At 39.6% G+C, this 16,793-nt stretch overlaps 1 protein-coding gene across 1 annotated transcript in view; it reads right to left on the bottom strand.

Annotated features, from left to right (window-relative positions):
* The window catches only part of ASCC3 (activating signal cointegrator 1 complex subunit 3), a 216,758-nt gene that overhangs the window by 178,901 nt on the left and 21,064 nt on the right, over positions 1–16,793 (bottom strand). The window contains exons 5-8 of the mRNA XM_082216596.1: positions 15,038–15,158; positions 13,746–13,953; positions 11,903–12,044; positions 9,649–9,774 (exon numbers count right to left, since the gene is read on the bottom strand). Of these exons, the coding sequence (XP_082072722.1) occupies positions 9,649–9,774; positions 11,903–12,044; positions 13,746–13,953; positions 15,038–15,158 (597 nt within the window). The remainder of the gene's footprint in view (positions 1–9,648; positions 9,775–11,902; positions 12,045–13,745; positions 13,954–15,037; positions 15,159–16,793) is intronic.

The raw sequence follows: 16,793 nt of genomic DNA, 5'->3' as shown, positions 1-16,793 counted from the left end.
GAACTTAATTTGTTCCAGAGGTACGTTCTTAAACTGAGGTACCACTTTAGCTAATGGGGCCTCCTGCTGCTGCCGCTGTGCCACCACCACACAATTTCTGTTCTCATCCTGAGGGAAAGTTCTTAACCCAAGGTACTACTTCTGGGTTAGCGGGGTCTGTAATCTGAAGTGTTTGTAACCCGAGGTGCTTGTAACCCGAGGGACCACTGTACTTCATCCCATGCACAAAGTAGACAGTGAAGGTGTTGAACACTGCTGTCACCCATGTTTGGGCAACGTTCAGAATAAACTGCAATGCATCGTAGATTAAGACTGCCTTTGAAGACATGTCAGAAGCTTCAATTGGTCCAACACTCAGCAACTAGGCTCCTAACCAACATGAAATTTAGAACAATGGTCACCAATTCTAAAACAGCTTCATGAGCTCTCCCTGCACTTTATAGGGGATAATCTATAACATTCTACTTTGGATGTGAATACTTCAAGAACTTCCTGTTCCTATATGAACTAGTTGGCTCATCGGATCAGGAAAAACTCTTCCCAACCTAGTAAGGTAAAGAGAATGACCATCATGGATTGGGCCTTCTCTGTCAAGACATTAAGATTATACAATACCCTGTTATGAGTTGTTGACACAAGGTGAAAACCCAGGCCTTTTAACTGAGGAACACTGTAAATTTATTTGGAGCCTGTTTTTAACAGTTTTAGCCTGCCTGCTATTTTACATGCTGTTTTAACTATTCCCCCCTTTTATATCTCTTAATTTAACTGTTTAAAAGTAATAAATTACAGACTCTCATGAGTCAAGAGAGCTATTAAACAAGGTGGAGTGCACAGCTTCCAAACAATGTTTAAAGCTACATTGGGGTGGGAGGAGATAAAAGTTCAACAACACATTCAACAAAATGCCAGGTCACTGTCGCAGGAGGTAACTTTGCTGGTATTCCCTACTTTTGCACAGCTTGAAATTAACAACGTGAGAATGCAGAGAGGAGAGTGGGGATTAACTCTGTGTCAACCATAACTAAACTACAGAGATATTCAACAGGTGCCCGATATGCTCATCCAAGCATATTCCACTCAGCCTTGCAATCACATTAGAAAACAAATGCGCTGTCTAAAAAAGCACCTGGTTCACCCTACTGCGCCTTAAGTTCTTGGAAAACATGATTTCACAGCAACAGAAGCACAAACTGGTTGGAAGGTGTGCTCAACAAATGTGTATTTACTGCGAAATAAAATGGTTGAGGAGAAAGACCGTGAGTGAAATTTCCTTCCCTACAGGCACTAACTAATGGCACAGCTTCCAGCTGTTCAGGCATGAGTCACGATTAAAGCTCTTAACAATCTTATCACTTTAGAGATCTCCACATGTACTGAATAATGATTTTCAGAGTACATATTTAACTTGCTTGTTCTCTTATGATGGGAGATAAACCACCTCCTTCAAGCTTGGTGCTACAATATCTATTTAACAAAAAGGGGAAGAACTAACACACACTACTTTAAAGGGTAATTATAGCTGACAGAGATAATAAACGTTAACCCGTCAAGTAGGAGTGAGGCAACAGAGAATGGAAAGAACATTCTTCTGGGGGGAAAACACAAGTGTCGTGAGCATCTACTTTTTAGAGTGCACTTATTTTTTTCTTGTTCTTTATCTCATGCAAAAGCAAGCTAGAGTAAGCAACTAATTATGCGTAAGCGTTCAGGATCCCAATAACTCTTCATCAGGTTAAATAATAAAAAATATAAGGCGGCGGGCATAAAGAAAAGGCTGTTCCTCAAGCCATATATGTATGTATTTTGTAAGCATTTTAAGGTGGAACATGAGAGAAAATTCAAACAAAGAAAACTTTTTTTGCCTTAAAAACTTGAAAACCTGCACAATGTTTTGTGACATTTTGGTTGGTTTGATAAGGATATTACCTAATGTGTATTTTGGTCCCGTCCCCCCTTATGGGCTGACATGGTTACCTTTTTGTTTGTTTGTTTGTATCCTAATTTCAATCTCACAGCCCCAAAGCAGATCACCTACTGTGCCAAAATTAAAGCAAAAATGTATTAAAACTGATAATTTGACAAAATTAGTACCATTACAGCAGTTTGCACAGAAGGAAAATTGGGGGTGGAGACTTGGTAAAAGGCACATCTCATATTGATGCAAGCTATTTACTTTCAGGCAAAGAACATAGAAATACAAATATGGACAAGCTTCATCATGACAGTACCTTCTCTAATTTTGTGTCCTGCCATGTCCCCTTGACACCCATTTTGTGCTATGCCCAACCCCCTTGGAAGTCATTTTGTAACTGTAACCCACTGTACTCTGAAAATCTGAAATGTGCCCACTGCATCAAAAAAGTTGACAACCCCTGTCATAGATGATATCAAGTTGTGGCATCCAAATTACAACATGGACTTCTATTTGCACAAATGGAACTTCCCCTTTCTTCCCCTGACAGTACCCCACTTCACCAGAATCTGCTACAGAAGATTGAGAGACCTTTTGGGAAGAGCATATGGTATGCCTATGGAAAACTCCACAAGCACATCTTGGAGTTGGCTGAGGACCCACAGAATCCTAACTCCACTTCATTCCACAGATATATCCCCCAAAAATGGCCCTATCTACGCCAGTCCTGGAGGTGGTGTAGCTAATTTCTTTCAGTTGATTGCAATGGGAGAAGAAGAACCCCCTCAAAAAGGCAAAAAAAATAAAAGTTTCCCACCTCTCACCCTGGCTGCTATGCGCTGATAGGGCTTAGATGTGATAGCTTCCCCCAAGAGATCCCCCCCACAGAAAAACACCCATAAAATTCCTCTGTAAACTCTGTAAACATTGTTTCTATTTTAAGTGTGTTTTATACTTTGAAACATTCTAACAGGCAAATTCTCCAAGTACCTAAAACATTATCAGACGTTACAGCCTGTTCTGGAAAAGAATAGTTTCCCAAATAATTATCATCTATAATTTTTTAGGGCACATTACGTATATGTTCTTAATGTCTAAGACTGAAACAACAAGATGGCAGTTCATTATTGTTATGAACAACATACTTTTAATATGAAAAACCTTTAAAATAATTAAGACTGTTTCTACTGTTTGTATCACTTTCATCAAGCGTGCTACACAGAAATCTTTACTCCAGTTAATAACAGTGTTCAAACACTAGTTGTTTCCTAGTAATTATATGGGAACAAAGCAGAAACTTCATGTTTCCTGAAGTAGAAGTTACACAACGCTTGCTTTTAGAAAAACTGAGGAAAACTCTGTACATTTTAATTTCACCAAACATTTCCCTGTTTTTGTTTTCAATATGAATAAAAATGAGGTGTGGATTTTTGTTCTTAGCTAGAACAAATTAAAAATCAAAATTAAATATAATTTGTGAAGGTGAAAATGTATGGCTATAATCTGAAGTACAGCCTTAGTATGCAAAACATCCCTGACTAAATTCCTGCCATTTTCAGGTAGGGACAGAAAAGATCCCTGTCTAAAACTTTGGAGAGCCACTGCTGGTCAGCGTAGAGCTGGGGTGGAGAACCTGTGGCCCTCCATACGTTGTTCGACTACAGTTCCCATCATTCCTGACCACTCGCCATGCTAGCTAGGCCAGACGAGAATTGAAATCCAGCCACGTATGGAGGGCCACAGGTTCCCCATCCTTGATGAGGACAATACTGAACTAGTTGGATCAAGAGTATGACTCAGTATAAGGCAGCTTCTATGTTCCTGTTCTAGGAAACAAGTAAGAAGGTTGTAGAATGAGGAACAAGAGGAGCAAAGATATACTGGGAGTTTAACAAAACACATATGAACCCAGATCACCAATTGGACTGACTCTAGCAATTCCATGACATTTGCTTTAACAGCTATACTTGAGTCCCAAGAATTCTGAATATTTATTCCTCATTTACTGGTGGTAAAATACATTTATATGTCCAGTGATTTTGAGCATCTCTGGGTACCTCCATTTATTAACATGGATTTCACCCTCTGATCAGGGGCACTCTTTTGTTGGGCCTCAGCTTCCATCAATCCCAGCCAGTTTGGCCAATGATAGGGGATGGAGTTGTACTGCAGCAACATCTGAAGCCACATGTTCCTTCACCCCTGCATAAACCCAACCCTTCAGACTATTAGCAATTCACCACCATTACCACTTCAATCCAGAACTCTCCTTATTTCCCACATACATTTCAGCTACAGCATGGCTTAAGATTCTCCAGCTAGCACCCTAGTTTCCCACTGGTTTCCATGATACATATTCTGCGTCCAATTTTGTCTCTGGACCAGCTAATCCTCGATGAGCTACAATGCATTCTGAGCTAAAAAGTTTCAAACTAAATGTTTATTTTTACTTGTTTGTAACTGCACCTTTTGTTACACTAACAAAGGAACAGCAAAGTGAGAGAGGGAGCCATATTCAACTGGACAATAAACTGTGGAATACTAACTGATGTACAAATAGAGAGCATTGATTACAATCAATAATGCAAATGGAAGCTTTCTACTTGGTAATTAATACCATGATTAAAATCAGTACCCATGAGTCTTATGGCCATGTCCCTTCATCACCAATCCCTGATTTTATAGGTATGTTTTAAATTTTTAAAAGCATATTAAACCATTTTTTCTTTTTTTAAAAAAGATAAACACATTAGGAAATACTCCACAGGAACCAACACTTAGCATCTATTTTCTACACTAACTTTTTTCAAGATGTCTACATAGCTCTCATGAATACATTATGCCTGGACAGCAAGTGAAGGTGTATTGTTGGTTAATATGAACTCCCTACTCACTGTTCTTTCATTGCACTGTTCTAATAAAGTGGATCTTGCTATGCAAATGTACATGATTCTTGTAGACAGTGATACTGCATCCATTCCAACAAAATGCATCAGTCTATTTAAGCATTTTTTTTTGTTTTTTGTTTTTTGAATGCTGAAACCCTCTTGGGAAGGAATGGAGGTGCCTGAATCCCCTCACTTCTCCCATACTGATCAGCACAGGATTCTGGATATTGGACTGGGCTAGAAAATGCAACTGGCAATTTCTTAAGCATTGGTTTAAGTTCCTGGCTTGTACTGAAATGGACAAGTATAATTTTCTAGTTAAGACTAAATGGGAAACCTTGGTTATGATGTAGATTTCCTTGTTGAAATTGCAGCTCACCACATAAGGAGGTCTGAATGGGCTGTATGTGTGAGAAAAAGGCTTGTGCATATCTTGCATTAATGAGCAAGCATAGGCCCACAGCGTGGCTCAAGATTTCATGCAGCTGAAGCCATCCTGGGGAGAGTGGCTCTGTAAGCCCCTGCTAAATAAATGCAAGTGGTCCTGGGATATGGTCTCACCCAGTATTGAAACCATCTGCCTGATAAAGCCCAACTAGCTGCAGCCAAACAACTTGCTAGCAACCAAATGACTGGGAAGTTCGTGCCAGAAGATAATCAGCCTAAGAATAATGCCTAACAACTATTTTCAAAACTTGCTTTTATAAACATTTCAGATATGTGGCCCCAATACGTCTAGGCAGAAGGAAAAAATAGCACGACTTCAAAAGAGGAAGAAGATAAATTACTGTATTACATCAGAATATCTGAGCAAAAATGAAGGTCATTAAAGCTGGATTTTATGCTATCCGGACAGCTCTTAAAAGATGCATAAATAGCATTTTAAAATTTTCACTTCTTAATAATGTACATGGTTATATAAATGACTGCTATATATAAATACACCCCATCCTCCCCGTTACCCTCCGCAAACAATAACTTGTTCTGCATTTTCAAAATCAAGTAGTCCTGCCATACCAAAAAGTGATAGTGCTCAGTTAGCTCAGGAACTTCTCTAGTGCGTGATATGCACCTTTCAAACAGCGCTTCTTTTGTCATCAGAACAGTTTTAAGGGGATGTGGAGGTATGCAGGAAGCAGGGGAATCAAAGCTTGCCTCCTTGCCCTGTTATGCCAATGGATTTCTTCCAATACCAGACAGACAGAGCACTGGTAACTCCCAATAGTACGGAGTTCTAGGTTATTAAAATAGTGGTAGAAGAAATGTACACTCTCACTCCTATCCCCTCCTCCTTGTTTTGCTACAGAATGTTGTTAGGGCTGCACACACAGCAACAATATTCTTCAAAAGACATCAGTTACTGTCAAGCTTTCATGAAATATCTAAAAAACAATAATGATTGACCTCATTCTTCAAGGGAACCTAAGAAACAGTCAAAACATCCTGAAGGGTGACGTCAAAAGTAAAATTTATACATTAATATGTCTGCCTTCAACCAGCCCTGCTTATTAACTAAAACCATAAAAGCAAGAAAACATTACGGAAAGAAAATGAGGGTATTGATTTTGTAATCATTCCTAACCATTATGCAAAGAAAAATATGTACTTTTTTATATTTAGGCCATCGATTAATTACAGCAAGTGAAAGAAAATGGAAATGACATGAAACAAGGAAATAAATCCTATCACAGCCATCCACTTTAGGTAACAGTATAGCCATTCATCAGCAACATGGATGTGTTAGGTAAGCCTTTCTTTAACCTTAGAAGTGTGGTGAAGAGAACAAGTTTAACCTTGTATCGCAGCCCTGTAAATAGTTTCAAAACGCTGGCCTACACACTCCCATTCCAATGCTACACATCACCCTCTGCCTGCTGGCTCCTTGCTTGCACCACAACAGCATTCTGTTTTTGAGGAAGAAAGAGCATAGCGGAAGGCATGCTAGCATCACAGCAGTCTGGCCAGTCCAGGAGAAACCACTGCAAACCTTTGCATTAGGCTAAGAAAGACTACCACACAACCAGTCTTGGCTATCCTACCCGACAGGAAATAGGACTAGTCTTGACAGTACCTCTTTCTTTCATATCCCATTACGTTTCCGAGCACAATTCAAAGTGTTGGTGCTGACCTTTAAAGCCCTAAAATGGCCTCAGTCCAGTATATCTGAAGGAGCGTCTCCACCCCCATCGTTCTACCCAGACACTGAGGTCCAGCACCGAGGGCCTTCTGGCGGTTCCCTCACTGCGAGAAGCTAAGTTACAGGGAACCAGGCAGAGGGCCTTCTCGGTAGTGGCGCCCTCCCTGTGGAACGCCCTCCCACAGATGTCAAAGAGAAAAACAACTACCAGACTTTTAGAAGACATCTGAAGGCAGCCCTGTTTAGGGAAGCTTTTAATGTTTGATGTATTACAGTATTTTAATATTTTTTTGGAAGCCGCTCAGAATGGCTGGGGAAGCCCAGCCAGATGGGCAGGGTATAAATAATATATTATATATGATGATGATGATGATGTCAGCAGTATGCTCTGGCAAAATGTCAGACAAACAACAGCATGGGCTTTGCACTGCTTTGTCAGGCTGGCAAATACAAGGCCTGTAAAAAGCAGCATAAATTACCTGTGGAAGGAAGGGCAGGCCACCATTCACTTGGTCAGCAAAGGAAAAAGAAAAAAACTTCTCTTTGTCCCAAGTAAGCAACAAGATTTTAATACCTTAAAAGCACACACTTCAGGGATGCATAAAGTAAACATGTTATATGGGAAAGTTTAGCAAATTGAACCATTTTTCTTTTTAGTCTGCTGATTCCCCACTGTTGTGGGGACTGCCTCCAAGGCAGGCTGGACTGGAAGCCACAAGTTTCAAAACATTATAGATCAACTGTTATCCAACCGCATGCATATTTCTAGGGACCCTTTGTGTTTTAAGCAAAATGTGTGAAGGTCATCCTTTTAATTACTATGATGCCAATATTCAAAATCACATGTAATTTTCAAATAAGAGACGCACTCTGCCAAAGTATGAAATCCTGCAATGGGTACTAAAAATCCCAGCTCAACTTCTACCAAGCAGCTTACACAACTATGCTCCATTGGATAAAAATGTTGGGAGAAGCATAGAGGAAAAGGTCACAAGTACAATAATGTACCTCCTTTAGCTCTGAAGGCTTATGGCATAGCATTTCAGTTTTCCATCTGCCATTGGAATCTATTGAAAACCAGTTGACAGATGTCCTTTTACCACCTACTGGGCATTGTGTAACCAAAATTAAGCACTTGTGCTTTTCTAAGTAAAATCAGAGAGCCCAAAGTGCTAAACATTTGCTGGATGATGCCCAAAAGCTAATGCTAGAAAGAGTCCACATCAAACATTCTGTATTATTGCATAATTAGTGCAATAAGAAGAGAGGTATGTAGAAAAAAAGAACTGTATGACCTGAATCAGAGAGAAATGGATTTAAATTCCTGTCTTGGTTACATCTCTGCCTCTTAAGACTAGCTTGTAGTGCCTCACAAACAGCTGGAGATCAAATGCCCCCCCCCTTCATAACTTCATGTTCTCAACATCCCACCATAAATTACCATGTAGCAATCCAGCCTCACCATCCCAAATCTTGAGGAAAATCTAGATTTATTCTTACAGCTAGATTTATTCTTCACTAGTTTTAGTACTGGTGAAATGAAAAAAGAAACTCAAAAACTATACACACAAGGTGCTAGGTGCCAAAGAAACTGTCCAAAATGTAGCTTGCTAGTTAATTCATGTCTACAAATACTTAAACCAGAACCTCTTATTGCCATTTCTTGCAGCAAAGGAGCACAGAGGGGAAACTGTTTATTTTCCCAACAGACAAATCCCTTAATATCTCGACCAACAGTATCAGGGGTCAACAGTATCCCACAGGTTTACAAAGCCTTTTTACAAGCAAAATTAGATCTCTGTGCCCCCACCCCCAGTTAAAACCTCCTTGTGAAAAACCAGCCTTTTTCATCATAACTATTTTATGTATGTTTTGTAGTTTATACTTTACATTGTGGGGTATTGCCAGCCCCAATTTCTTATTTGCAACTATGGTGTATTGCTAGAAAAAAGAAAATTCTCAATGAAGACATAATTCTTTAACTTGTACATTATGTCATGCTTATTACCTACCCTTGAAATAATTTAATTTTCTGGTTTTTGTAACATGCATTTGATACACAGATACCTGCATCCAGACTGATTAAAGATTATGTATTGACAGAGGGTTAAGGCAGATTACATTATGAAGTTTTCAACTAAAGATAACAAAATTACGGTCTATAAATAATTACTATATTCTCTTCCTGTTTCTTCCATCTTGAATGAATGAATGAATTGATTTATTTCGGTCACTGACCAGAGTGATCTTGGATTTGATCTTCTACCGCCTTTTCCACCCCACCCAATAAATGCAAGCATTTGTCTTCTTTCTACTTATGCCATGCTGTAAAGTGTTAGAACATGTGAGAACACTATGGCTTGAATCCAGAGAAGTTCAAAGAAAGCTTGGCTTGCACAATGGGGCCTTCTTGCCCTTTCGTCCGCACTGCAACCTTCTGTGCCTGCAAAAATCCACTGTTGAGTGCTGACAGTGAGAGATGTGGGGTGGGGTGGGATGGGGAAAGGGGGTGGAATGGGGTGGGGGTGCTCAGTGACGTGCAGCTTATCCAAAACAATCCTTGATCCAACCCGATATCAATATTAAACCACACACAAAAACTGAATTTATCTTTTTCTTTCAAACACGCCTGATTCAATACTGATACAATGGAACAAAAGTTTGTATACATGTTCCATAGCACACCACAAAAGTTAAGTTTTCCTCACCTCATCCAAATCGTTAATGTAAACTGGTTTTTCCTCCAAACCAATAGGCATCGGTTCGGTGTGAGGGATCTTTACTTCTTCATACATTTTGTTATTTTCTCTCTCAATACCTTCTGGCAGAAGCATCTGTGAAAATTAAGCAGGAGAAAAGAAAGGGGGAAAACAACTTAAAAATAATTAGCTGAATAAATAATGTTTTGAAAACCCTCCACAAACAGGTAAAAATCAGTTTGAACTGAGTCCAGAAATAACACAGCTAGCATCAAAAAGCACAAAGTAGCAAAAACTTAGCAAAACAAGTTCCTGGAATTCCATGGGGGAAAATCAGTCCCACCTCCACTACACATTTTAGTGAACTTTAGGGGATTATTTGGGGGTTTTCCAAATAAACAACAACAACCCAGTTTTACATGAAGGTTTCAAAGTAAGCCTTCTAGAGGAAAGAGAGAGATCAAAAATCTATATAGAACATCAATTAAATCTTTATGGAAATCATGGTAAAATTGAATCTGTATGCTGTTATTTATTTCATTGTTTCAATTATATTAACTCCAGAGAAAGGCTTCTGCTTGTAATTTGATTTAATCTTGATTAAAGATATCCTCTTAGACAGTAGAAATACAAAGTGAAGTAACTTTCCAAGTGGTAAAAAATGTGTAAGCAGCCCAGAAATTGAGTAAGTGGTTTGGGGAAAGTCATACTGATGATTACAAAAAATGTGCATCCGCAAGGTATTTTGTTTCTTGCTGTTTATTTCATGAAATGTATATACCGCTTAATTATAAAAAAGCACACACCTTCAAAGCGGTTGCAATACATGCTTTAAACGCTTGCATTTTCGGTGGTAGTGACCAGTTAAGCTAACCAGATTTATTAATTCTGTTAGGAAAAGAGCTTGAACTACAAAAATTTCATATTACTTAATTCAAGCTACTGGTGGACATGTTCTGTGCCGCAAAGGCAAAGGTACAGACTCAGTAAGCATTTTTCATTAAACTGACCACTACTTTAAAAATATTGCCACGGGCTTATTTATTTACAGAAAAGTCCATTTCAAAGCACAAAGTCCTAGATCACCTGCAAGTCCTGTTTCATAGTATCTTCTCTTAGATGGTGCTGAAAGAGGAATTTGGGAAGGAAAAGGCTACCACTGCTTACTAACCATGATGGTTTTGTTCCATCACCACTGGCTGATGCTCTACGCCTTTGAATGTCAGTTGCTGGATTTCGCATGTGCAAAGTGAACTGTTGTGCTCAGATCCTGCTTAGGGGCTTCCCAGAGGTATCTGGTTTGCCACTGTGATAACAGGATGCTGGGATACATGGGCCACTGATCTGATCCAGCTGGGGTGCTCTTGAGCTGTTTTGTATTCTATCTCTTCTCTCTCTCTCTCTCTCTCTCTCTCACCACATTTGGAGGCATGCTGTAGGTTTCACACTCCCTCATATCCTTCTCCCCCCCCCACAACTTTCCCCCTGCCCCCCATTGTAATGCCAACAAAATTTCACAGCCAACAAAATTTCTCTACCAACCCTTTAAGCAAGATTTGCAGATGTGTTTTCAAACTCTACCTAAAAGCCAATCACACCTGTATTGAAACACCGGTGGTATGGCATGAAACCACATGCGAAATCAAAGGAGAGAAAGTGTGAGCATGGGACACTTGCCCGATCTCTTACCTATGGCTAGGAGGTAGAGAACAGCGCTTGTTTCTAATTAACATGGAGCTCTAAATCCAAAGGCTGGATTTGGAGGACGAATGCATTGTGCACCATTTCAGCTGGGAAAGACTTGAAATGCTGTAACCTGAGAGCCCCCAAAACCAGCTCCACTCAGGAGCAACTTTAATTCACAACCATAATGTGAAAGCTTGTAGCAATGTCTTTAACTGCTGGGTGGTCCATTGTATATATAATTCCACCAATAGTCCTTAAGAGGATTGTTCCACTTTCAATATTCCAAGAAAAACAGCTGAGTATGGCAGAGGCTGCCAAGACCTCAAAACCACTTTAGTGGAACTAATGGCAATGAATTCAGCAGGATCTCTCTGGAATAAGTGACTTCTGGCTGTCACCAAGATTACCAAACATGCAAGTGTTCACTGAGTAGGGGAAAATATTATTAAATCAACGTGAAGACAAATTATTGCCTCCTTTGAGCAGAAAATGTGTTTCTTTTTAATGTACAAATGGTTTTAAACAAGTTTCACACTCCCTCAAATGCAGAATTTAGAAACAAACACCCAAAGCATACCTTTGATCCTCCAATAAATGCTGAGGTTCTCCTAGCTTCAGCTTGAGAGTCGTAAACGTGAGGGTAATGAATTTTTTCAAATTCTGTGTCTCGCTGTCTGCCCAGCACTGGCACTGTGCGGGCATTCAAAAGCGCTTGTTCTCTGTAATCACAAAATAAACCACATTATAACCAAGAGGTTATATTATGCAAACTCAGCAAAACATTTACGTATATTACAGTTGTTAGAAACACCTTTTACTTGAGCAAACCTGTGTTATAAAATGAATGAACCTCCTATTGAAACACACAGGAACTATGAAATTACTCTCAGTTGCTTTTTAATTCAATAAACATATCAATATAGAATAACTTTTCACAGCCTGTTTGGGAGTGTTTTTTTTAATTATCTACTGGTTTTCCATCTTTTCTTTTTCTTTTTAAGTAGGTATACAGCCTGAAGTTTCAATTAAATTCAGCTTTCTACAAAGGAGACTAACACCCAAAGCTGACTGCTTAGGCGAATTCACATGGAACCTTCCTCCCACCAAGCAAATTCAGCTTCAAAATAAATATTCGAAAGAGAACAAGTGCGACCCGAAACAAAACGTTACAGCAGGTAGGACTAGCAGCTATTCATGCCCTCCTGCAGGATACACCATTCCATTTCCCCTCTTGTTTTTTGTTCCTGCCCCCCCCCCCGTCTGCCAGCATTCCATGCCAATTGGTGGTTCACTCCTGGTATACCAGACGAAGGTGCAACAGTTCCCAAGAACATTTTTTTTTTAATGTTGACCATGACAAATCACAAAAAAGCCAGTCAGGAGGACTGCAAGAAACTTGGGCCAATTCATACACTGAGCAGCTTTTATAGATGGGAGAAGAAGATTGACAATAAAATTTTACGGTGGAGAAAGATGGAGTCCTATCACTCATATAGCATCTAAGCTAAAATATTACATCTTTCTCGTACACTTTATATTCTCCACTTGTACAGAGTAAAGGACGCAGTCTGCCCATTAAAGGACATGCCCCACTTGCTTTCTGGCATATGTAGGAAGCCTGGCAATATCTTTTAAAGAGGGGAGGAGGTTCTTCCTTCAACAAAGAAAAAGGAGCTGGCAAGGGTAACCGCTGTTCCACTCACAGCTGGACTGGAGGGAAGCTCAGGTGATTTAAACAAGGAAGAGAGTGCAGCTGTGTTCTGACAGCCAGCTAGCATCTCTCGCCAGCAAGCAAGAGTTAGTGGCCAAGGACAGTCCTCTGCCACCAGAGATATCCCCCAGCAGCACAGTGGTGCGAGCCCTAAAATGGGATGGTTCTAACAAATATAGGGGCAAAGCAAGGGCCATTCCATCTCCCATTCCTTTCTGCATTGATGCAAAGTCTTTACTATTGGAAGGGATCATCCACTCTTTATTACCACTCTGCTTCCAGTAATGTACCTGTCTAAATACATCCTATTTTAGAAATAAACAAATGTTGTTATCAAGCTTTCTGCACGCCCCACTCCCCATCCATAATACAATGGCAATGTGAAAAGGACTGATCTAATGATGAGACCGATGGTTTTAATACAATGAATAGAGACCTTATATGTTTTAAACTAAATGGACAGTACCCAAATATGATAGGGTGCCTTTTGCATCTTTACCTCTAACCTGTGTGGGTTAGACTGTGGAGAATGTAATTAGGCAGATCACTGCTCTTTTGTTTCATACCAAAAATAATCTGTAGTTGTAATAAAACATGCCCTGAAGGTCAGGTCTATCTAATCCCTAAAGATGCACTATGAGAGAACAAATGCTTACTATACATTAAAAGTTAACAAGAACAGCATTTTTCCACTGATGGCATTTATTACCTTTGACTGCGGAGCTCTTTGGGATCAAAGCACATTCCTCCATCGACAAAAACGTCTCCATCCTCCCCAGTACGTTTTTCTCGCCGGGCATTCCGCTTTTCTTCACGACGACATAGTTTCATTAACTGCTTCTCTTGTTCAGACTGAATTGTTACTTGACAGCCATAGTTGGGCTTAGTGTTTTCTCCAGCAAGCTTCCTGCACTGTTCTGCAACATGGAAAAGGGTACAGCTATTTGTAGCATCATGCTGTCTGCTATGTGAGTTTTTAGCAAAGTTATTAAATGTCTAAGTAGCCTGGAACATTATTTTTAAAAGTTGGGGGGGGACTTTCTTTTGAGAATGCTTTTAGATTTCCAAAATATTGTTAGGTTACTTGACACATTCTGAAACATTCGGTTCACCTCCCATACTGGGAAATAATTAGCATTGGGGTAAGGAAGGAAGTGGATACAGTATAACCAGCTTGTTTTCTATAACACATTCAACCTCATTTGAATGATTGAATCTGAGCTTAATAAACTGAGATAAGAACAAGCCTTTTGGCTGCATACACAGCCCCTTCACTCCTTCATTTACAGGAGTCATCAAACCAATCAGCAAGGCTTCCTATTCCTAGTTTAATCAAAACTAGGAAACTATGATTAATAGCTTCAGAATAAACTAGGAAATTAAGACAACCATGGTTTAATATCTTGGTTTGTTGTTGTTGTTGTTGTTGTTGTTGTTGTTGTTGTTGTTGTATATTTCTTTATACCCCACCTTTCCCCCTCAAAGTCAGTTCCCAATAGCCCATTCCAAAGCTTGCCAATAATAGTTTCTCTATTTCTTTCAAACTATTAAATCTATAGTTACAGGAAGACTTTCTAGTTTTCAGGCTCATGCAAGGGAAGAAGAGTTTTCATCATGTTTCAATCTATTAAGCTGAGATGTGATTGTGTGTACTCTCCCTCACTGTGAAACTATATACCCTTAACTGTGGAGTTACAGCAAACCCACTAATAATTGCTGACCTTCAGACAAGTTTTTTTTTAAAAAATTACTAAAACTATGAACTTGGAAAAGGGGAAAAATTGAAGAATAAATTTGTAATCTCAAGTTATTGTATTCAGCTTTTCAAATTAGAAAATGCGTTGTTGTTTTTTAAAAAATACACAGTAAAATAAGTTATTTTTGGATGTCTGCCATCCATACCCATGACCACCTCTTTCCCCTGTGTGAGTGGTGTTGCTAAGTTTTGAACCAAGGATTAAGCCATGCAACTAGTAAAAACCCTGTGTGCTATTACTTTACCTTGCAGAGCCTGCAGCTTATAATCATTTGGTCCCGAGAAAGATCTCTCCACAATTGTTGATCTGTTCTGCAGGAGTTTCTCTATGAGTTCAAATCCCTCAGGTCCTAGCAGCTCAAACAACTATGGAAGGAAAAGCCATTGTCTTAGTATTATCAATTATTGGATGAAATATACATTACAGAATTGTACTTGTTCACAACTTCCAGGCACTAAGCTGTGATCAAGAATGCTAAGAACATGTGGAGCTCCCACGACCCATTATCACATATGTTGCTGCTGTGTGTGGAGGATACTTCCATGGCTACGTTGAAGGATGCCCCCCAAGAGCTGATTTTCAGGAGTGAAAGTTTCTGTCCGTTTACACAAATAGATTCAACACGCTATCAAGCAGCAAGCATGCAGATGGCGGCTGCTCTCAGCACTGACAAAACTGACTGCTTACAAGGGATATTATGCAGAATCCTATCCAAAAGATGATTCACACATGGAAGCCCAAGTTCACACTAGTTTTCTGATTAGTGCTGGGAGATGAGTCCAGATCAATCAAGGCATTAAAAAAAAAGAGACTTTCTTGACACAATATCAGTTTTGTTGGCAGAACAGTTGATCTGTAATGTATAAATGGTAATCCAGACTTAATGAGCAGCACACACACACACACACACACACACACACACACACAGCTTTCCAGTATAGCTAAAAGCATAAGACGAGTCAGAGTTGAACCCCATTTACTATACATTCCTGCAGGTAAAGAGTGGGTAATTTTTCACCAATCCCACCACCCCACATGTTCTGAGGATTGACAAAACCTCCAGAAAGCTGTAGAAGGTGGAACAGGGGGAAGGTAGGGAGGAAACCAGTGGAAATCACCTCCCTTTTCTGACCACAGGAGCACTCAACAAGCAGAGCAGGGGTCTTTGTAGAATGGAAATTCCACTAGCAAATGGAAGCAGACCTTTGAAGAGGGTGGTTGTGATGTCCAGATATAGCACACCAACTTCCACATAAAACATTACAAAATGCCTGGAGACTACTAGGAAATGTCCCCCCCCCCCAAGACCATGCACATGTCCCATAGGGTCAGCCAACAACCCCTCTCAGTTAAATCAGGCTATTCATACGGAAGTAGTGGTAACTGATCCCTGGTAACAAGTCAACTGATCTGAGGGAAGTAGAGCACGAGACTCTATCCCAGGATTGTAGGTTTGAACCCAACTCACGGCAGTGAGTTGAACTACATTATCCTCGTGGTCCCTTCCAACTCTACAATTTTATGATTCTACTTACAGATTCTACTTATAAGCTGAGGGTTGCCAAACATATACATTTGGCACATTCATACTTAATACATTAAATTTACACCTAAAAAAGGAAACATAAAGGTTTCCTTTACCTTTTCCATTACTGACACTGCCTTTTCATACATAAAAGGACACATATGGATCAGGCTTTCACAAATGAAGTGATTGTTCCAATACTGCAAATTTGCCACAGCCTTCACTCCTTTCACACAAATAGGCATGGAAATCCTTTGTGCAACATGTCAGAAAATGTATGATTAACATTAATTAAGATTGTTAAGCTGTGATACTCCACTATCAAAACTCCAGTGAATCACAGTAATCTCGTGAACTACACATTTCAAAATGAAGCAACCCTCCCAGTAAAGCTGTAATTATTAATAGTACCATGGCACTATTTTGATAAGTTTAGAATCATTTTCCGATCAAGAGAAATTGTTGCTTTATACTG

This window comes from Podarcis vaucheri (genome assembly GCF_965113315.1).
Source record: "Podarcis vaucheri genome assembly, chromosome: 3".
In the NCBI taxonomy this organism is placed as follows: domain Eukaryota; kingdom Metazoa; phylum Chordata; class Lepidosauria; order Squamata; family Lacertidae; genus Podarcis; species Podarcis vaucheri.
This window is presented reverse-complemented; position numbering and strand designations above follow the sequence as displayed.